Raw genomic sequence first — 20,480 nt, 5'->3', positions numbered from 1 at the left:
CTCCTGGAGGGCTCATGGCTGAGGAACAGTTAGTAAAGAACCAGAAATAAGGGAGCTCCTGCCGGGGCAGCCGGACCCGCGGAGCAGCACCTCCCGGCCGCGGGGCCGCCCGGAAACACCCGCGAACCACGGACACGTTCCCGAGCGGCGCCGCAGCGCGAACCCCGGCCCGGCGCCGGCTCCGCGTGCAGCCGGGAGGGCCCGGGCAGCGCAGACGGTGAACGGCTGCAGCCGGACAACCCTGCACCGCCCGTTCACCGGCTCCTGAACGGAACCCGGGGCTTAATCCAACCTGGCCAAAGCTTTATTTTATTTACTCTACGCAAACTCTTGACTGCCGGCCCTACCGCCGGAGATCAACCGAACCCATCGCACGAAGGTTCGGCCCCGCGCTACCGGCCCGAACGCGCCGCAGGAGGCCGGGCCGGCGGCCCCAGGCCCCGCAGCCCTCCCGGGGACGGGACCTCCGCCTTCCGGAGCGGCGGCGAGCGGGGCTCTGCCCGCCCCGCTGCTCGCTCACCTCCTTCTTCACGTTCCACAGCAGCTTCTCCTTCACGGCGTCCGCCGAGCAGCTCATGGCGGCGCGGGGCGCGGGGCCGCCGCCGTGCCCGCTCAGAGCCGCCGGCGCCCGCGGGGCGAAGGGTCCGCGCAGCGCGGCCGAGCGCGGGCGGGCTGCGGGCACCGCGGCCGCTCCGCCGCCATCTTCCGCCGCGCTGACGTCACCGGGGACGGGGCCGCACCTGCCGCCACCGCCCCGGCTGCGGGGGCTCCATGGCAACGGGGGCTCCATGGCAACGGGGGCGGAGCCTCCCGGGCCGCGGGGCGGGGCCTCCCGGGCACGTGCCGGGCGTGGGTGAAAAGCAGCACCAGCTCCATTAACACTAAAGCCGTTCGCTGATCCAGTTTTCCTGTGGTTTAGGAATCCTACGTGCTTGGTGAGCACCACAACTCCAGCGCAGAACAGCGGTGCAGAGACCAACACGGCGAATAGGAAGTTATGATGCTGGAGAAAAATCACAGAAGACAAAATATAACACTTTATTAAAAATTAGTGTTCCATTTCAATTTAATGCACTGATAAAAGAGAAAACACTTAAATCAACAGCTAATACGGTTACTGCCATAACTAATCACAGAACTGATCACAGAAATGTCAGTTGAAACAAGATCAGCTAGCTCATTTACTACCATTTGGATACAAAATATTATAGAAATTTAAAGTCCTTTACTATCATTAAACAAATTAGGTTTGAACATCCCTCTGAGGTAGGGGAGGGTCCTGCCACCGTTTTGTTACAGACGAGGACACATTCTGCACATCCAGAAGAACTGAGTCGCCGTATGTCACCAAGTTAGTGGCAAAGCTGGAAACAGAACTCGTGCCCACTCGGCTCTTAGCAAACCCGTCTAACAGAACGGCTGCTGCGGGGTTGGAAACAGAACTCGTGCCCACTCGGCTCTTAGCAAACCCGTCTAACAGAACGGCTGCTGCGGGGTTGGCTGCAAAGACCCAATGCCAAGGATTGTCAGACGAGATGATCTCATTGTGTAAGACAGGGACTGCTGGGCCAGACACACTGAGTTAAGGTACCTCACCTGTATTTCTGAGAGTGAACTGTGCCTGAAAATGTAACAAAGTGAGAAAAACCATCTAATCAAACCCACCATAGGCACTGCTGGCTCCATGCACAACGCAGCCCTTCGGTAACACCGCAGCACCGGCCCCTCCAGCGCCCCCCTTCCCCGACAGTCATTTTCTATTTTAACCAAGTGCAATAGATAAGAAGCCAGCGGGATGGAACCTTATAATAAACACCTCCTGTTCCAAAAACTAAACATCAAGGTGAAGGTTAAACGTTTAGTTTTGTCTCGGCATTTCTCGAGCAGCTGGAGGCCGCTGCCCTGCAGAGCTCTGCTCTGACATTATTGCCTCATTAACACTGGTGCTGAAAAGCTGTTTAACTCAGACATTTGCTGAAGGCTCCGCGTCTCCTCTGCGGAGAGCCCGAGGCCGCTCTGCGGTACGTGAACACCCCGTTACAGAAACACGCCACCTTTATTACGGTGCTTCTTAGAGATGTCAGGTCATCTCTTCCATTCATTCAGTCTGCTAAAATTATCTTCAAATGTGCAAAAGTTCACTTAAATTTAGGAGTGAAGAGGACAGTAAGGTCTCAAAAAGAGCTCCAGCAGCTAATAAGTGCAAGCTGATGTAGTTTGAATTAATCCATTAGAAATGGGGCAAAAGGCACCTCTCCCTTGCAAAGGCACAGCATCACTTACTTGATCTGTTAACGTTCACTATAATAAGAAAAAAACTATAAATCATTTGTCGAGAGAGAGAAGTGCCGCCCATGGATTCCAAGCAGCAGCCTCACATGTTCCAAGATGAAAAAAGTCCAGGAGGAGAAGCTGAAGCTATTGAGCACAGCACAAGGCCCCGTTACTCCAGGCTCTGCTGGCAGCTCAGAGCGACCACCACGGCGACATTTAAATTGTAGAGTGGAGGGCAAAAAAACTTCTTACAAAAATTCCACATCTCTCTGCAGCAGAATTAAAGAAAAAACTCCCACAAAATCTTTATCAAAACTGATCTCAGCAGCTGTATTTTCACTGGCACAACAGGAAACCAGCTGGAAAACAGCTTAGAGAAGGCCACATGGAAAGAGAAGAGGTTACCGGAGTTCCAGAGAGGCCTTTCCCGGCACGGCAGGCGCGCGGCTGCGGCACCGCTGCTCGGGACGGGAGGAGCGCCGAGCGCCGGGCAACGGAGCCCCGGGGCTGCGGCCACCGGCGACCCCTCACCAGCCCACCATTTCACTGTGAAAAGCCTATTTGAGTGGAAATAACTTCTTTGTGCCCTTTCCCGCTTCAGTTACTACCAAACCATCTGCCGTCTCGATTCTACTTATGACTTTGCTGGATTAATTTGCAATTATTTTCTTGTCAGGCTTTTGCAGTGATTTCCTTTAAAAGTGACAGGTAGCTCTGGCACTGGTCAGTAAGTTCAAGACCGACCATCGCGGAGCCGGAGGCGTCCGTGTCCATGTGCACTACGGGAAGATAAAGGCAGCTGTGGCGCGTGCTGCACCGCTGTCGCACTCCACGGCTGCCGACGCCAGCACGCGGTAACCGCTTAGGGCAGTGGTAACATTTGCTTGTATGTTTAGCTGTAGGTCACAGATTCAACCATTTAAAAATACAGTAACAGCTTTTAATACTAAACCTGAAACTGTTTCCAGAGACCTAATCCGCAGAGCGAGATTACAATTAGCACCCAGCCAAGCGCCCAGAAATAAAGTGATTATTTCGGTTTAAAAGTCAGTATAAGCTACCTCCGTCCTGTGTCCAAAGCTTCTTGCGGTTTCATGCTAGAACAAGATATTTATGACTATTCTTCTCTTTCCACTTCTGTGCTCTAGATGGGATGTAGAACACAAGACTGGAATTCGCTCTTCCAGTGTTATCAAATATTGAGTCTGGACGTCCCTAGTCACAGATTCACAGTCCCTAGTCACTGCGGCTTTTCCCCGCTGCTTGAGAAATTGAACATGAATTAGCACTTCTGGGCCACAGGAGGAAGCTAATGTAAAACTAATCCCCCATATTGCCATTGTTTGTATGAACGGGATCTCACGATCACAAGCCAGAACAGCAGCAATGCTGCCACAATCTGCTCCTGGAGTCTTCCAACCCGAAGAAGTTTCTTCCTTCCCCACACCCACTTCTCCATCTCCCAAGACAAGTCATTTCGCACATATTTCAACTGTTAAAGTTTTCTCGTTTTTCACAAGAGGAGGGGTTTTGATGACGTGGGGAGCTCTTGGGAAGCGCTTGCCTTGGAATGGACGAGCTCTAGGTCAGGCACCTCGGAACAGCGGCCTCCGAAGCGCGCTGGGGAAGAGCGGAACTCGCTCGTGCAGCGCGTCGCCTGCTGAGAGCGAACGAACGCCCCGCTGGGGCCAGCACGTGTGCTGTTCGCTAAGAGCACCTGTCTCCACCTTCTCTCCACCCCTCTTCAGTATCTTCATTTAAAAACTGGAAATTCCATTATACAAAGCCCTAAGAGGGCAGGTATCTGGAATAAGATTTTGCCACCACGCCAGCTCCTTCAGGAAAAGCTGTGCTGAAAGAGCAACCCCCACCGTCAGAATTGCTGGGCCGAATTCCACTCCTCACGTGACACAAAAAGGGGGCCAGTCCGCATTTAAACACGTGGTGCAAAATCATCATCTTAGTTCTCACAGCCCTGGGCCTTGAGCGTTGCTATGTGCGCACAAACGCCCGTTTGTTCTCCAGGGAGCCGAGCAGCCAAACGAGATCAATCCAGAGTCCAGCTGACCCCTCCCTCCCTCTTCATCTCCCCCAGGCCATCGGACGAGCCCTGACACCAACCCTCTGTCCTGGGGCGGGGCGCTAGTGGCCCAGCTGCCGGTCGTCGTAGGTGCTGTATCTCTTCACGTGGATGCGGCGCACTCGGTCTCGAAGTTCGAAGCCCTCATCGTCCTCGCTGTGAGACGCCTGGCTCCGGCTCCTGCTCGTTGCTTCCAGCAGGGAGTTATCAGGAACCCGCGGGGTTTCGTACAGTAAGACGTTTAGTGTTTCCTCATAAATTCGTGCCTCGGGGAATTCAACCTGCAAAACACAGCACAGGGCCCTTTCCTGATCTGTGCAGGAGAACGCGACTGGAGCACGCGCCCGCAGGTCCAGAGATACTGGCACCATCAAAAGACATACGCTAGAGAGATAGTAAAACAATCGTAAATTGGAAAGATGGAGCAAAGCCATTGAATTCCCAGCAGAGGGTCACTGCCACCGCCCGCTCTCCTACCACGCCTCTTCTTTTAGATTGTTCTAGAATGGAATACAGTGTATCTGATTCTTAAAAGCTAATGTTGGACCCTGGTCACCTCACCCGCCCCACCGCAAGGCAGCAGTTAACTCCTGAAATCAGAGACACTCTGCAGATTTGTCATGCTAATCCTTATCCTATTTTCATGCATGTAACTCTCATCTTTAGGATGCACTGCGCTTGAAAGCAAGTCCTTAGGTAACCCTTGCAAAATCAGAGGTGGAACAACTTTGAGAAGAATCACTGGAAATGTGGGGAAATCGAGATATGTTTGTTATTGGGAATATGTGCTCCTGCTGAACAGATATTCTACAGCTTTGCACATACAAGAGTGATGCTAAACATATCATGTTTCTGAACAGTGTTCGAGCTCAAGTTTCCATTCCATTGATTTCATCCCAGTCTTCTCCTTTTTAGCACATACTTTCCAACATTCTGGAGAAATTCAGAATCCCAGATACAACCATTTAGTCCAATTACATACAATAACTACATCAGTGCAAGCAAAACGCAGTACGAAGTAACTGCGATGAAGTAAACTTCCGTAGGTATAATGAGGAGCACAATTATATCTTTACTTGATTTAGAGAAGAATTAACAGGTTTACATGCTTCAGGCACACAAAGTCCATCAGCTTTACGGGACTTGTGCTAAAATGCACATGCTTTCAGAATTACCGTTCTCAGTCTTTCCTTCAAAGCTGCCACAGTGTTCCATCTTCCCTGAACTCTACCTGGCATGCAGCATCTTCTACCGAGCCACCAGCTCATCCTGCAGCCACCCGGCTGGTCTCCACAGCATGGACCAGCAGCTCAATATTCAGGAGAGCTGGTAGCAAAGCTTTCCCAAGAAATGACATTTACTGTCCCTAGCAATTAGCCCTCAGTTATAGGAAATCTTTCTGTGATGTACCGTCCCCCCGATGGTTTAAAACCAGCAGAGCCGGGCAGGTAGCGCTGCGTTACCTTGGTTTGCTTCTTCTCGGTGGCATAGACGATGGAGGTGCAGCACACTTCCGCCAGCTTGCGGCCCTGCCCGTAGAAGGACCAGCAGCAGATCTCATCCCCGATAACGTCCTTGATGAACAGAACCCTGCTGTTGAACCGCAGAGAGAGCTTGTCAAACAGCTCGATGTTCTTCAGCAAGTTGTCATCTGAGTTACTGAAACAGCCACAGAGAAGGAATGTGGGCTTTGTGGTCTCCCAACTGGCCACCTCTACAGATTCCACATGCCTATTCCTCCACAGCTTCGAGCACTGATCTAACTGCAGAATACGAATAAGTAGTGACTCATTGCCATATGTTGCCAAGAAAAGAGGGTAATAGCCAATTTCGGATACAAATAAGAAGCTCTGAGCCCCATGAGCAAACACACCAGCTTCTAGAGGTCAAGTTATATAATTAATAACGACAGCACGATTTCCCAAATCATTACATCAACTACCTACAAGGAGCTCTTGACCGAAGGCCAGCGCCGGAGCGAGTGTTCTGCACCCGGGGCTGCTGGTGCCACCCACAAATTTCCAGGGCGAACACAATATTTAGAAAGTCTTATTGACAGCCAATGCAATGTGCACTATTAATTACTTTTCAAAGCAATATCTAGATGGTCTAGAGAAAAAACAATACAATGTATTATAGCTTTAAAAACAAGTAAAGCTATTGGAAAACTATTCTTAAAACTTAAAATATTTTACTTCAATAATAACATTATGGCAAATAAATGTCCAATTTGATTAAGTTATTAAAAAAACCCAACAACAACCAACCGGACACGTAAAAGCCTTACTCCTCGACATTAGCTTGAATGCAGCTGTACTGAACATAAGCACTCTGTGTCCCTTTGTCTCTTTGTATAGATGGCTGGGAAATTATCTGCAATCTATGGAAATTAGTGAGCACATTATTGCCCAGACAGCAAGGCCAAGCTCGCTAGCTTGAACGGGAGAATCCCTCACTCTTTGGAGGCAGAGGCTCCAGATCCCCAGCGTGCTGCCAAGAGCACCCCAGAGACGTGACACCCACTGCAGCGTGCAGCGCCGCGGCTCCCGCGGGAGGCCCAGGGAGGGCACGGGACACCACGGACACCGCCAAGGACGGCTGGGCCGGGCATAAAATCCTTGGTGTGAGGAGTGTTTCTGTTCAGATGTTAATCAAAAAAGGATGATGTGCAACCAGACAAAACCTTCAGCTCGCAAAAACAACTTGCTAAAGCAATCTGGGCTTCTATCAAGCGGCAGAGCTGGGAAAAAAAATGTGGAAGTCATCAGCCATTTATGTTACTAAACCACACTGACAACGTCACTGAGAAAGCTCCTTTTATACTGTTGGTCAGGAAGAACAGAAGGGGAAAAAAATGTTTGCTTGCTAGCAGGCAGAGTGGAATTTTGAATAAAGATGTCTCATTCAAATGCCAGCAAGGCACGCAGACTCACAGGCCAGGAATAATTAGAACCCTGCAGCGAGTGAGATACCAGCACCGCCTGGTATCCAGGATTCTGTTGCTCTCGTTACTGGTACGTTTACATTTCCAGGCCCACGGTGACTAATCTGCTCTCCCGTGCTCGCTTCAGCATGGCTGCCGCGGGCCAACGGGCCACGCGGGGAGGGGCAAACGCAACGGCCGGCACAGGACGCGGGTGCTGCAAACCGGCTGCTCCTCAGCGCTGCCGCAGGAGCGTCCCTGACCGCCCGAAGTACCGTCACCATCAGAATCCACCTCTGACGGACAGACAGACTGCCCCTTTGTCCGGAGAATAAAAGCTTCCAAGGTTGCATCTCAGCCTCAAAAGGCCAAACATGAGGATTCTGCACAGCACGAAGCATTACTCACATCGCTTCCATGGCTGGCGTGGGAAAACCCAAAGCCATTCTGATACCATCATAACAAAGAGATTGTGATAGTTACAGCACAAAACTAAGTAAATAACGTTATTTTATGCAGGAGGAAAGCCTGGCCCTCTCTGGGTTGTTCCTGAGCAGAATCTTTCTTCGTAACCGAATAATTAATTCATTTAGAAGCATCAGAACATGAAGAATTTCTGTGGGTCAGCGAGCGCTGGCAGAGGTGCAGTGCACTCGCAAGCCTGTTCGTGATTTCTCACACAAGTGGATCGTCCGCTGGACTTTGACAGACACTGGGTGTTGTGTTCTCCTCCATTTAGATTCACATCAGTCAAAAACACAACAACGAAAGTCAGGTTGCACCACATCTCCCTCCACTCCCACAGTCACAGGGAAAACTTCCCATTACAGCGGGGAAAAAGCTGACGTACCTGGTGTAGGAGTATTTGTTGTTGCTTCTGTTATAAAGCAGCTTAACAACAGGCTATGGGGAGAGAAAGAAAAACAAGCAGAGAAGGTAAGTTCTGTGTTTGAGCACATTTAGCAAAAATTCAGTTTCTCACTACTTAGTTGTGGAAAAGCAGTTACTTTCATTGATGATTCTATCAGCCTCTCTTCTTCTTTTGGAGACGTGATAATAGGGATGCTACAGACAGGTTCATACAAGTCTTTCTTGTCCTGTTTTGAAGAAGGGAGAGAGAGATGAAATAGACTCGAGAGAGAGAAACGCTAAAGCCAACACTGACTGCCGCTGCCGCCCCGACCCCTGCGGCCGTTCCCAGAGCTGCGGTGAGAGGAACCGCTCTGTGTTGCCATAGTAACCGCCCAGTTACCTTGAGCTGCACACAGAGCTCCTGTCCCCAGGAGGCAGCAGTAATGGAAATATTGGCATGCACGTGGATGTTCTTCTTGGCTGTCGCAAGTACCGTGAGCTCAAGCCCTGTTTCATTTAAGTGGGCTTATTATTCTATCTTTTTTTGAAGAAAAGGATTGTAAGAGTTTGCGCCAGTTTGAATCAACAGAAAACACCGCAGTATGTAGGAACATCAGCCACTACAAACTGAATACTTGGTAAGAACAGCATGTCACCGCAGACCTGGGCCCTCGCGATGCAAAAGCAACGATCGAGAGCGCGCAGCACGGTCTGTGACTCCAGAGTCCTCGGGCAGCAAATTAAGGAAAGCTCAGCAGCTAATGGGGAAGCCTTGGAACATTTTGTCCTTAGAAGAAAGGGTTTAAATTCCAAACCAAAAGGAAAATCGTCAGTGTGGCTTTCCATTTCCTCCAGTGGCTTCAAGAGCTGAACCAGGCATGCCAGGCATTTATTAATTACTAAGTTTTGTCCTGCAGGAAACATTCATTTCACAATCTTAAGACTAATGATAAGCTATACATACCACATCTGGCCTAACCTTATTAAAAGTTGGCAGAACAAGCTGATTCCAATCAGCTGAATGTAGAGAGACTTGTATAGTGAATAAAGCTACTATGAACTTAAGTATTTGCAGAACTCATCCAAAGAAAAGTCCTTAAGTACTCATTGCTTACCATTTTTCTCCATTAAGATTCAAACTCTAAAGTTACCATGTTTCCAAATATTCAAACTCATTCTATATTATATACTTAAAAGTGACATAACTTGGGGAAAATTTAGCAAAATGCCATAAGGTTTTTTAAGACACAGGTGCCTGCAGCCTGGAAGGCTGTGCTGTGATAGCACAAGGGTCTGAAAACATCTCCAGGGAGATCATAAATTAAATTGAATCTCTTATTCAAAGCATCACAGAATCTCAGGTGTGTGTACAGAGCAAGGGGAACTAGGACTTGAATACACATACAACTTACCCGTCTCTGTCTCATTTTCCTTCCCGGCTGTTGTGTACATCTAGGACTCCACGCCATCTCTCAGGCCGTGAAATACTCTCTCAAGTTGTCTTACGTAAATTTGATAAGCAAAACACCCACAGAAATCTTTCGCGGCTACTTGCAGTTCTTACCTGCAGAGCTGCTTGGCACATGTCCACCAAGCCCTGAATGAGATAGTACTTGGCTTCTGCCATCAGCTCTTTGATCTCCTGTCTGTGCTTTGGAAGTGTGATCGTGTCATCTCGGAGATAGTTTAAAATTGTTCCGAAGTGTTTCCCGCAACGGTCTATAAGGATCCAGCCTGAAAAATAACCATCGCATCACTTCAGTCATCTCAACACCGCGAGGCAAGAAAACTCCTCAAAGGGGTTAAATAAACTGAACGTTTGGAAGGCGCAGGCGGCCCCGCTCCCTCCCCACCCAGTGAAGGTTCCTGGAGGAGAGCAAAGGGCTGGTTACAGAGCAGCCCCCCAGCGAGCCCCTTTGGCACCTCCCGCAGGCCTCCCTGCTTCCCCGCACCCCAAAAGAAAACCCTCAAGCTACAAATACTTGGCTTCCTAGCACAAGACACTAAAACTGCTGCGCGGACCTGACTGCGCTGTATCAATCGACCAGTGGGCTGCCTGACCAAAATGATTATCCGCGCTTTGTCTTTTCTGTATTAAATTCTAAAGGAACAGACCTTTTAAGTACTACAGCAAGTCTAACTGACATCCGTTAACTGACTGCCCGAGTCATCCAAACCTTAAAAAAAAAAGAGCTTATTGTGAAGTGGTTTGCTTCTTTTATTTAGAGGCTTGTTGTGTTCCCAGCAAAATGGGGTGTGCTGTCCTGGTGTGGGAATAGATTTAATAACTGCTGCTACAGCGTAATGCTGGGTAATTAGAAACTCATCACCAGGCCCGGAAAGACTGGCAGAAAGAATTCACAAGCGTTCACAAGGAGATCTGGGCTAAGCTCCGTGGACTAACACGGAGGATGCGGCAGTTTTCCAACCACATCTTCTGCTGTTGTCAGAGCTAAAGACAGAGAAGTGTAGACGGAAGACCCAGTATGGGATAAAAGGCTCTTCCAGTCTCCAAACGGGAGCAAAGAGAGGACAGAGGCACATTGGGAGGGAGCAGAGGGGGATCCAGCACAGGAAACCGCAGACAGACAGTTCTCGCAATTGTAAAACATCCCTGAAGTCCCATTGAGGAGGAAACAGGATGTGAGAGTCGCTGGCAAACAGCCACGCAGGATGCGCAGGGGCCTCGTACGGCGCCAAACCTCCTCCATAGCGTGGAGAGCAGGCAAAAAGGTATTGAAGTGTTCTCATAGGACGTCATCACAGCAAACACCACAGGAAAGCAAACTAATCCACTGCTAGATTCTTCTCACTTTTCCTCTCTGCAACTCGTTACGGAATTTTACAGTGCCGACCCTCCGTGTCCAGCAGGAACTGACACTGCGGGACTGAGGGCTGAACGCGGTCACAGCGCCAGAAGCCGTGAGCACAACATGCTACTGCGAGGAGGAAAACAGGAATCTTCAACATGGCAAGCAAGGCTATTTTGAGTTTTAAAGATGAAAACCTAATGTCCCTCCCCACATACGCATTTCGAATGATGCCACTGCATGACACCACATAAATGACAACCCACGTACTGTCTGTTCAGTCCTCACAACAACATCAACAATCTGCACATCAGCTGTGATCGTAGGAGAGAGAACCGGTCCTTCCACTAGTTAATTTTAGTAATAAAAGAACACGTTTTTATAAAGCCCAGAGGATTGTTAGTGCCAATGGGTATTGGCTGACTAATGTTCCAAGTTATTTTTGGAATATACCTTTCCCTACGTCCTTAACTGAGCGTAATCTTAAGATATTTAAAAAAACACCATCAAAACCTGATTGTTTTCCTGAATTCTCAACAACACAAGACATTCCTTTACCTTCCTTGTCTGTGAGCACTTCCATCCTGCCGCTGAACATGGCCTTCAGCATTGTGTCGTGCCTGGTCAGCACCTGCACTGTGGTGTAATACAACGAGCCCCCGACGTTCAGCCGCACGTATTTGTTACCCAGGCTGCCCCCCTTGAAGCTGCAAGTTTTGGGCTTGGGCCCCGCAGCCGGACAGAGCGCGGTGGTCAGACACGTGTCCCCCGACATCTTCTGTAGGTAGATGACGACCCTGCAGAGCGTGGGCTTGACGGATTCCGCCGTGGTTGGTGAGGAGTCACGAGCCAGCAGACGAGGACGGCGAGGCAGCGGCGCTCACACCCCGCGGGCCTGGAGACACAGACGTGGAAATCAACACAGAGCCTGGACTTGCCTTTTACACCAAACCCACGGAGCCCACGTTTCAGTAGATTCCTAAGGACACATCTACACCCGTTCTGACGAAACAAGGCTTAGCTGGTCTGCAGAGCACAGTTCAGACACAGCTGTTTGTGACTCCACTCGGCCCAGCAGCCCAGGAACAAACCCCAGTCCGCGGCAGCTGCATGCAGCACGTGGGACAGGCCAGGAACGCCGTTCCCGCGCCGTAAGCGAGCGGCAGCAAGGGCTGCGTGTTACAGTGGCGGGGTTAGAGAAGGACATGGCTCCAACACAGCCACCAAGGGTTATAATCAATCAGAAATTGTCCAAGCACCACAGGTAACACAGTTCCTCCTGACCATGGCTCAGAGGTGTTTACTATAATCCATTGCAAATAAGGAAATCAGCACCGGAAGCAACTACACCTTGTGTTGCCGTGAAGACCTTTGGCAACAGGGGAAAAACGCCTGCGGGTGCAGGTTTGTGGGCGCTGAGCTGCCCCCGGCCCCCGCAGCCCCTGCCTTACAACAACCTTACAGCGTTCTGCGGAGCCACAGCCCGGCTCTGTGCGGCAGAGCAGCACACCCGGCGGGTCCCCCTCCCACGGCCCGGCCCCGCAGCCCCTTCCTTACAACAACCTTACAGCGTTCTGCGGAGCCACAGCCCGGCTGTGCCGGCAGAGCAGCACACCCGGCGGGTCCCCCTCCCACGGCCCGGCCCCGCAGCCCCTTCCTTACAACAACCTTACAGCGTTCTGCGGAGCCACAGCCCGGCTGTGCCGGCAGAGCAGCACACCCGGCGGGTCCCCCTCCCACGGCCTCAGCCCGGCCGGCGCGGAGCTGGAGCCGCGCGGAACGACCCACGCACGAGTCACCGCGACCGCTCCAGCGCGCGCGGCAGCCGGTGCGCCAGGAGGGCTCTGCTGTAAACGGCGCCGTGACCTTCAACCACCCGCGTTAACAGGGAAAATTCTCTCGTCCCTTCCTTCCCGGTGCGGGCGGCAGGACCGGGAACAACGACACAACCGCTCGGGCGCCGCGCCAGGAAGCGGCCGCTGCCGAGAGCTCCCACGGAAGGAACCGCCCGCCCGCCCCGGCGACGCTCCCGCGGGACACGCGAGTGCCCGAGCGGCCCGGCCTGCGGGGCCCGCCCGGCCGAGGCCTCGCGCACCGGGGCACGGCAGCACGGCGGGGGCACGGCAGCACGGCGGGGGCACGGCAGCACGGCGGGGGCACGGCAGCACGGCGGGGGCACGGCAGCACGGCGGGGGCACGGCGGGGGCACGGCCCCTCCCGCCGCCCGGCCCCCTGCCCGGGCCCCCGCCCGCCGCCCGGGCCCTCCCGCCGCGGCCGCTCCGGCACCTGAGAAAGCGAACGGAGGCTGAGCCAGCAGCGGCTCCGGGGCCCGGCCCGCCCGCGGCCACTGCTCGGGACCCGCCGGGACGCGGCCCCGGCCCAGCCCGCCCGCAGCCCCGGCGCTCACCGGCCCCGCCTGCGCTCATCTCCTCCGGCTGCGCTGAGGGACCGGCGACCCGGAACCGCTTCCTGCCGCTCCCGGCGTGCCCCGCGGCGGCGCCAGAACTACCGCTCCCGGCGTGCCCCGCGCGGGCGCGCGCTGTCGCCGTGGCAGCGGAGCCGGAAGTGGCGGAGGAGCCGGAAGTGCCCGGCGGTGTTCGGGCCCCGTTCGGCCGCGGTCGCGGCGGGTCGGCGCGGGGCTCGGGGCTCCGTGCGCTCCGCGGGCTCCGTGCCCTCCGTGCCCTCCGCGCCCTCCGCGCCCTCCGTGCGCTCCGTGCCGCGGGCTCCGCTCCGCGCTGCCGCCGGAGATGGCGCAGGCGGCGCTGGGCGCGGCGGGGCTGCACCTGGACGAGCTGAACAAGCTGCGGGTGCTGGAGCCCGGGGCGGCGCAGCAGACGGCGCGGCTGCGGGAGGAGTGCCGGGCCTTCCTGGACAGTGAGTCCCCGCACCGGCCCCGGGGCACAGGGGGCTCCGGTGACCCCATGGACACTCAGGGGCTTTTCTCCTTCTTTTACCCCTTTTATAGCGCATCTAAAGGCAAAGCCAATCTCAGCTGTTTGCAGTGAGCTCTAACCATACGGGCTGCGCGGGCGGTAGAGCCGATGGGCTTTGGGCTGTTCTGAATGTCCTTGACAGCTGCTTTTCTTTGCAGAGATAGTGGAGTTTCAGAGAATAGTGGGGAGCTTAATTGAGCTTGTCGATCAACTGGCAAAAGCTGCCGAAAGCGAGAAGATGAAGGTACGTGCGCTCGGCGGCCGCTCGTGCCCCTGCGCCCTGCAGAGCCGCAGCTCTCCTTCCCCTTCTCCTGCATGAACAGCCGCTCTCTGCCGGGCTGGGCCCGGCGCTGCCGCAGCGGTTACCGGCCGGCTGTCTGCAGCACCGGCACACGGGGCTTCTGCATCCACACCAGCGGCCACAGAGCTCCAGCCGCACCACGTCGCTGCGCTCGCACCCCGCAGCCCTGCGGCTCTGCGGCTCTGCCCCTGCGCTCTGCCCCTGCCCTCTGCCCCTGCAGCTCCGCAGCTCTGCCCCTGCGGCTCTGCCCCTGCGGCTCTGCCCCTGCGGCTCTGCCCCTGCGGCTCTGCGGCTCTGCCCCTGCGGCTCTGCCCCTGCGGCTCTGCCCCTGCGGCTCTGCCCCTGCGGCTCTGCCCCTGCGCTCTGCCCCTGCGCTCTGCCCCTGCGGCTCTGCCCTTGCGGCTCTGCCCCTGCAGCTCTGCGGCTCTGCCCCTGCGCTCTGCCCCTGCGGCTCCGCGGCTCTGCCCCTGCGGCTCCGCGGCTCTGCCCCTGCGGCTCCGCGGCTCTGCCCCTGCGGCTCTGCGGCTCTGCCCCTGCGGCTCTGCCCTTGCGGCTCTGCCCCTGCGGCTCTGCCCTTGCGGCTCTGCCCCTGCAGCTCCGCGGCTCTGCCCCTGCGCTCTGCCCCTGCGCTCTGCCCCCGCGCACACACAGCACCTCTGCTTTGTCACCACTCTGGTGGAGCTTTGTCCTCAGGGTGCCCTGGGGGAGGATGAGGAGGATGAGGAGAAGGGCTTTCTCAAGACCAGATCAGTGAAGAGCCCTGTAACTACCGTTGAAATATTCTCTGTATTTCTGTGGGACACCCGGTGCTGTGGGTTTTTCACATGTTATTGTGGAAATAGAAATGAATGTTTAGCATGATTGTAGGTAATTGGTTTTTTGCCTTCCTTGTTCTGGGGGAAAAGCCGCAGCCAGAGCTCGTGTGTCCGTCAGTGCCGCCACCACTGACCAGCTGCTGCTTCCAGAGGGGTCGGGGACTCCGGTTCCTCGAGTGTGAAGGGATTCTCAGCCTCTACAGGGGCTGCTCCGATGTCGCCCTCCCTGAAACGCCTCAAACGCGCCCTGCTGTGGTGAAAGGGTTAAAACATGTAAAACCCCAGCACCAGCACATCTCTGCCCTCCCGTTCTGACAGGCCATTGGCGCGCGGAATCTGCTGAAGTCCATGGCGAAGCAAAGAGAAGCGCAGGAGCAGCAGCTCCAGGCTCTGATAGCGGAGAAGAAGATGCAGCTGGAGAGGTGGGTTTGCTGCTCTGGGGACAGCTGGGGAGGGTCCGTCCCGCGCTCGTCCCGGCGCCCGCAGCCGCTGCGCTGGACGCGACGCGCGCTGGGGACCCTCTGGCCTTTCTCTTTCAGGTACCGAATAGAGTACGAGACTCTCTGCAAAATCGAAGCAGACCAGAACGAATTCATCGACCAATTCATTTTTCAGAAATAAAGGATTTCAAGATAAAAATGAACTTGGAAACTTGACCATTCCAGAATCTCGAGAATTTAAAAAATATGCAATTTTTCACTGTGTGTGAGTGAATAAGCTGGTTTGTACAAACAGAAATGTCTTTAATTCAGTGTGATTTACACTAAAGTGGCAATAAGGAGGGTTTTCTAACAGTTGTAAAGACTGTTCTGTCCTTTGATTTTATAAAAGTTTTGTACAGTCAGTAGTTCTAATTCACATTATAGTTGAATTAGTGCTGCTGTTGTCATGTCTCTCACTTTTTGCATTGCACAGCTCTTTCAAAAAATCAGGAAATAAAGTATTGTTTTCAGATTTTCTGGATATATCAGAGTGAGTTGTTTCTGTGATGTTATTTGTGAGCTCCCGGGACAGTCACAGCGGTTTTCCTATGGAGTATTTTCCATGTCCGCAAGAGACACAACACACAAGCCACCGTAACTTTCATTTATATTGACCAGATGATTTTGTTTCTACAGAGTTAGGAAACACCCCAACGAGTTGTGATTAGCAGAACGGATCAATTACGGACTCGTGAAACAGAAAATACAGCAGAATGAAGAACATCAAACTGTGCCCCAGGTGCGTCCACCCTGGGAGGGCAGAGTCGGGTCCTTCACGGGCCTCGGTGGTGACAGAACCGCAGGTGTGACAGGGAACAGCTCAGCCCTGGGATCTAAAACCCACTGAACAGCTCAGCCCTGGGATCTAAAACCCATTGAACAGCTCAGCCCTGGGATCTGAAACCCACTGAACAGCTCAGCCCTGGGATCTAAAACCCACTGAACAGCTCAGCCCTGGGATCTGAAACCCATTGAACAGCTCAGCCTTGGGATCTGAAACCCACTGAACAGCTCAGCCCTGGGATCTAAAACCCACTGAACAGCTCAGCCTTGGGATCTGAAATCCAGCCTGTGTTGAAGTGTGAACAGATGCACTTCATGTCAGTCTCCAGGCTCCCAAACACGGACCGTTGGCCTGTTGGGAGCATTTTACACCCGCCAAGTCCTGAAATGCACAAGCAGGGACTGAAGCGCCTCCTCCGTGACCTGTTTTACACACTCTCCAAGTTTGATTCTTGCAGATCAGATTAAGAACTTAAAATGAACCAACGAATCAAACAAAGCCCCAACCACCCCAGAATCTCCATCAGTAGTCTGGTTTATTTACTGTAGCTTATGTGTATATTTCTTTGTGAACTGTCTATGATGTCATGGTCATTTTAAGTTCCTTTCAGTCATTCCCTTAAGAAGATTAAATGCAGTTTAATGCATTTAGTTATTTATTTCCATACTAGAAGTGATTTCATAGAAGAGAGCAATTTAGAAATCCTCGAGTACAACCCTGAAGTACTTCGGAACTCCAGCAGTATCCTCATGTCAAAGCTCACGATACGCATTTGGAAATTCAGATTTTGGCACATTTCTCGTTGATCAGACACTGAGGATGTACCACGGCTGAAGCAGAGCAAAGGAAGGTGAAATTTTAAAGGAAGGAGCAAGGAAGTAGAGAATGATCGTATGATTTGCAATGCTTCAAAAGCACAGCTTTGCGTTAACCAGCTCTGGGTTTTGCTCTTGGAAGACCAGTTTGTTACTGAAGCGGTTTTCTAACAGTCACCCTGGAAAAGGGAACGTGAAGGAAAAGGATCGGCTGTGGCTCCCCCCGCCACACAACTACACCTCAAATGGTCAACAGCTCCTGTTCCTGTGCAGGGGTACCGCACAAAACCCCTCGAGGGAGGGACCCGCGGGGCTGCGGCACAGGCGGCTGCACCGACCGGACCGAGCTGGGACAGGGACAGAGCGCAGAGCCGGGACAGGGGACGGAGCCGGGGCGGGGGGACGCAGCGCGGAGCCGGGGCGGGGGGACGCAGCGCGGAGCCGGGGCGGGGGAGAGCATTAAACTCGGATGGAAGGAGCCGTAGACTCAAACCAAGTCCTGTTCCTGGTGCAGGTCCTCAGGTCGTCGCTGCTGCAGCCAGCGCCGCCAGAGCCGCTTGTCCAGGGACGCCAGCGCAGGGGCTGCAGCGGAGCGGGACGGAGCTGCGGTGCAGCCGCTGCTGGGGCTACTTCCTCTTCCTCTTGTCCGCCTGGTTGTAGTGGGGGCTGCGGAGCATGGTGTAGAGGATGAGCAGCGGGACCAGCAGGTACGGCAGGTATATCGACAGCAGCGTCAGGCGCTCGCGCGGCGTCTGAGGCCCCGAGTGCTCAGACTTGGAGAAGTCGTGGAACAGGATGTGCGCCAGGATGGGAAACAGAGTCGTGGCTACGTGGGTGGAGTAGATAATCGCAGGCGTCCTTATCCATTTGCAGCCACCTGTAGCGGAGCAAAAAGGAAACAGTATTCAAGTGTATTAGTTTGGAACAAGCAGAATTCAATGGCCTTTAAACTACCATGAGCCGCTCTCTGTCTGACAGGGTGAGCCAGAAATCACGTTACACAGGTACCGGCAGTAGCAACCCATGACAATTATCTACCTCTATGGAAATTTGGAACAATGGCGTGATCGTGAAAGTTTTAAAGTAACGAGATGAGTCCACAGGCCTGACCCAGGACTCTCTCCCCTGGACAGCGCCCGGTGTCAGACGCTGATGCTGCTCACAGATAAATGGCCGCAGTGGGCACGGGCCCCCGCTCAGAGTTTTGCTTCTGACAGGTCTTATTCCGTGCTGCTTTCTCCAATGAAACCTGCCCGGAAAGCAGCTCAGCACCGCACTGCACCCGGGACGTATTTGCTTTAGACCGATAAATAAATGTTCTCTGCTGCACAGACACAGAAATGCTGCGCGGGACACGTCCCCACGCGTTTCACACCAACCTTTCAGGAAGGCGTATCCTGCCACGGGGAAGAACGGCAGCTGCAGGAACGCCTCGCAGTAGATGAACGCCGTGAACCACTCGGGGGGCTGCAGCATCAGCGGGTCCCGGAAGGCGGCCGTGTACCACTGCAGCAGCGCCGCCAGCTGCGGGGACAGAACGGCCGGCGTCACGCGGGCTGCGTCACACGCACCCGCCGCCGAGCGGGAGCCTGAGCGGCCTCGTCGTGCTGCACGAGGCTTCGTTCTGCTAACTGCACTGGGATGGGGACGACGTTCCTGAAGTCTTAGAGTGACGAACCATCCCATTAAGCGCATGTGAGCTTTGCACGGCAGGCAGTTTCAGGATTACGACAGCACTAAGCGCAGTTGCTTTCCAAGAACCATTTGTCGTGTCATTTCCTACCAGAACAATCCCAAAGCCAAGACCCGCACCCTGGCATTGGCAGGTGTGGGAGCACTCGCGTTCGTCCCGCTCGGCGCCGCTGTCACGGCTCGGTGGGCTCAGCCCACGCCTGCCCGCGCTGTCCCCTGTCCCACCGCTGCCTGATGGACGAGTTTGGATTAGGGAGCTGCAATTCGTTTCCATGACAGAAATGTAAATTCCAGCGTGGCTTTGAGGTGGACTTTGAACAGAAAGATAGGTATTGATATTTGCTAGTTAACCATTAATTAAGACTGGTTTCTATAATGGAGTAATTCTATAGGCAATCCTGACGGCAAAATTCAAACTCACTAATTGTAAAGCTTGTGTAGGAACTTACAGCTGATCTCATCCTGACCACCAGAGCTCAACCCATTACCTTCTATCCAACTATTCATTTAAATGACTTTATTGTTTCTTTTCACCTCTAAGTTTATCCAAAACCCAGCAAACCAGAGACTTTTACCAACAGCCGGGGCAGCGGCGCCCGCGCCGGGCACGTGCTGGCGAGGCCGCGCGGGGCACGTGGCAGCGCGGCCGCTCCGGAGCCCGGCCCGGAGCCCGTCACGGAACTCGGTCCGGAGCCCGGCCCGGAGCCCGGCCCGGAACCCGGCCCGGAACCCGGCCCGGAACCCGGCCCGGAACCCGGCCCGGAACCCGGCCCGGAACTCGGTCCGGAGCCCGGCCCGGAGCCCGGCACGGAACTCGGTCCGGAGCCCGGCCCGGAACCCGGCCCGGAGCCCGGCCCCTCCCGGCCCGCAGAGCACAGGAGCGCCCCGGGCCCGCCCCCCCCGGTCGCCCCACGGGCCGCTCGCCCCCGCGCGCCCCGAGTCACCCCCTCGAGCCCAGAAGCGGCCGCGCTGCGGAACGCGCCGCCAAACGCACCGATCGTCCCGCCCAGTGAATGACCCGAGCGGCGACGTTCGCCGGGCCGGCGGCAAGTACGGAATTCACTTCCAAATACCACTTCATTGTAGGAAACGCACCGCAGTGTTTCGTCCCCCCCTCACGTCTCCACATACTCGATTCTGTAAAAACCGCCCCAGGCTCCGCCACCCCCAGCGGCCGCTGCGCGGCCCCGCAGAGCCCGGCCCCGCGCCCCCGGTACTCACGGCGGGCGGGTGGATCCCGGCGGGCAGCAGCGGCTGCAGGTCGATCAGCAGCGTCACCGGGACGTGCGAGAGGAAGTACAGCGCGAACAGCCGCTCCCGCCACCGCGGAGCCGCCGCCATGACCGCGCCGAGCCCCGCCCACCGCCAGAGACCGCCCCGCCCACCGCGCCAAACCCCGCCCACCGCCAGAGACCGCTCCGCCCACCGCGCCAAACCCCGCCTACCGCCAGAGACCGCTCCGCCCACCGCCCTGGGCCCCGCCGACCGGCCGAAACTCCCCGCCCACCAGCCGACAGTGCCCCGCCCAGCAAGCCGAGCCACGCCCACCAGCCGCGGGCCCCGCCCACCGCTGAGGAGCGGCTGCGCCGAGCCCGGCGGGCGGGAGGGGGCGCGGGAGGGGGCGCGGGAGGGGGCGCGGGAGGGGGCGCGGGAGGGGGCGCGGGAGGGGGCGCGGGAGGGGGCGCGGGAGGGGGCGCGGGAGGGGGCGGATGGCGATCG

General features: G+C 54.9%; 4 protein-coding genes across 10 annotated transcripts in view; 1 reads left to right on the top strand and 3 right to left on the bottom strand.

The window, feature by feature from the left end:
* SGSM2 (small G protein signaling modulator 2) overlaps positions 1-910 on the bottom strand; it is a 36,192-nt gene extending 35,282 nt beyond the window's left edge. For 5 of the 6 annotated variants that reach the window (XM_082068373.1, XM_082068376.1, XM_082068377.1 and 2 more), the window contains exon 1: positions 521-908. In XM_082068373.1, the coding sequence (XP_081924499.1) occupies positions 521-790 (270 nt within the window). In that variant the 5' untranslated portion in view covers positions 791-908. Of the gene's footprint in view, positions 1-520 lie in introns of all 6 variants that reach the window. The other variant, XR_014185636.1, reaches the window with a different exon arrangement.
* On the bottom strand, positions 893-13,429 carry TNFAIP1 (TNF alpha induced protein 1). 2 transcript variants are annotated; one of them, XM_082068379.1, is made up of 8 exons: positions 13,347-13,429; positions 11,498-11,834; positions 9,694-9,863; positions 8,285-8,374; positions 8,128-8,180; positions 5,818-6,013; positions 4,396-4,635; positions 893-1,003 (listed from the first exon to the last, which is right to left on the bottom strand). In XM_082068379.1, the coding sequence occupies exons 2-7, from the start codon at positions 11,712-11,714 to the stop codon at positions 4,417-4,419; spliced, it is 945 nt and encodes a 314-aa protein (XP_081924505.1). In that variant the 5' UTR covers positions 11,715-11,834; positions 13,347-13,429; the 3' UTR covers positions 893-1,003; positions 4,396-4,416. The 2 variants fall into 2 exon arrangements, with proteins under 2 accessions (XP_081924505.1, XP_081924504.1); XM_082068378.1 differs by lacking the exon at positions 893-1,003 and having other exon boundaries at positions 1,015-4,635.
* Positions 13,430-13,541: 112 nt separating this feature from the next.
* IFT20 (intraflagellar transport 20) lies at positions 13,542-15,960 on the top strand. Its single transcript, XM_082068266.1, has 4 exons — positions 13,542-13,813; positions 14,031-14,116; positions 15,307-15,410; positions 15,528-15,960. The coding sequence occupies exons 1-4, from the start codon at positions 13,687-13,689 to the stop codon at positions 15,607-15,609; spliced, it is 399 nt and encodes a 132-aa protein (XP_081924392.1). The 5' UTR covers positions 13,542-13,686; the 3' UTR covers positions 15,610-15,960.
* A 154-nt stretch (positions 15,961-16,114) lies between these two features.
* On the bottom strand, positions 16,115-20,145 carry TMEM97 (transmembrane protein 97). The gene is made up of 3 exons (XM_082068265.1): positions 19,983-20,145; positions 18,449-18,593; positions 16,115-17,946 (listed from the first exon to the last, which is right to left on the bottom strand). The coding sequence occupies exons 1-3, from the start codon at positions 20,100-20,102 to the stop codon at positions 17,696-17,698; spliced, it is 516 nt and encodes a 171-aa protein (XP_081924391.1). The 5' UTR covers positions 20,103-20,145; the 3' UTR covers positions 16,115-17,695.
* Between the last annotated feature and the right edge of the window lie 335 nt (positions 20,146-20,480).

Source organism: Streptopelia decaocto (genome assembly GCF_964273445.1).
Source record: "Streptopelia decaocto genome assembly, chromosome: 18".
Taxonomy (NCBI): domain Eukaryota; kingdom Metazoa; phylum Chordata; class Aves; order Columbiformes; family Columbidae; genus Streptopelia; species Streptopelia decaocto.
The sequence above is the reverse complement of the archived record's forward strand: the minus strand, read 5'-3'. Positions and strand labels throughout refer to the sequence as shown.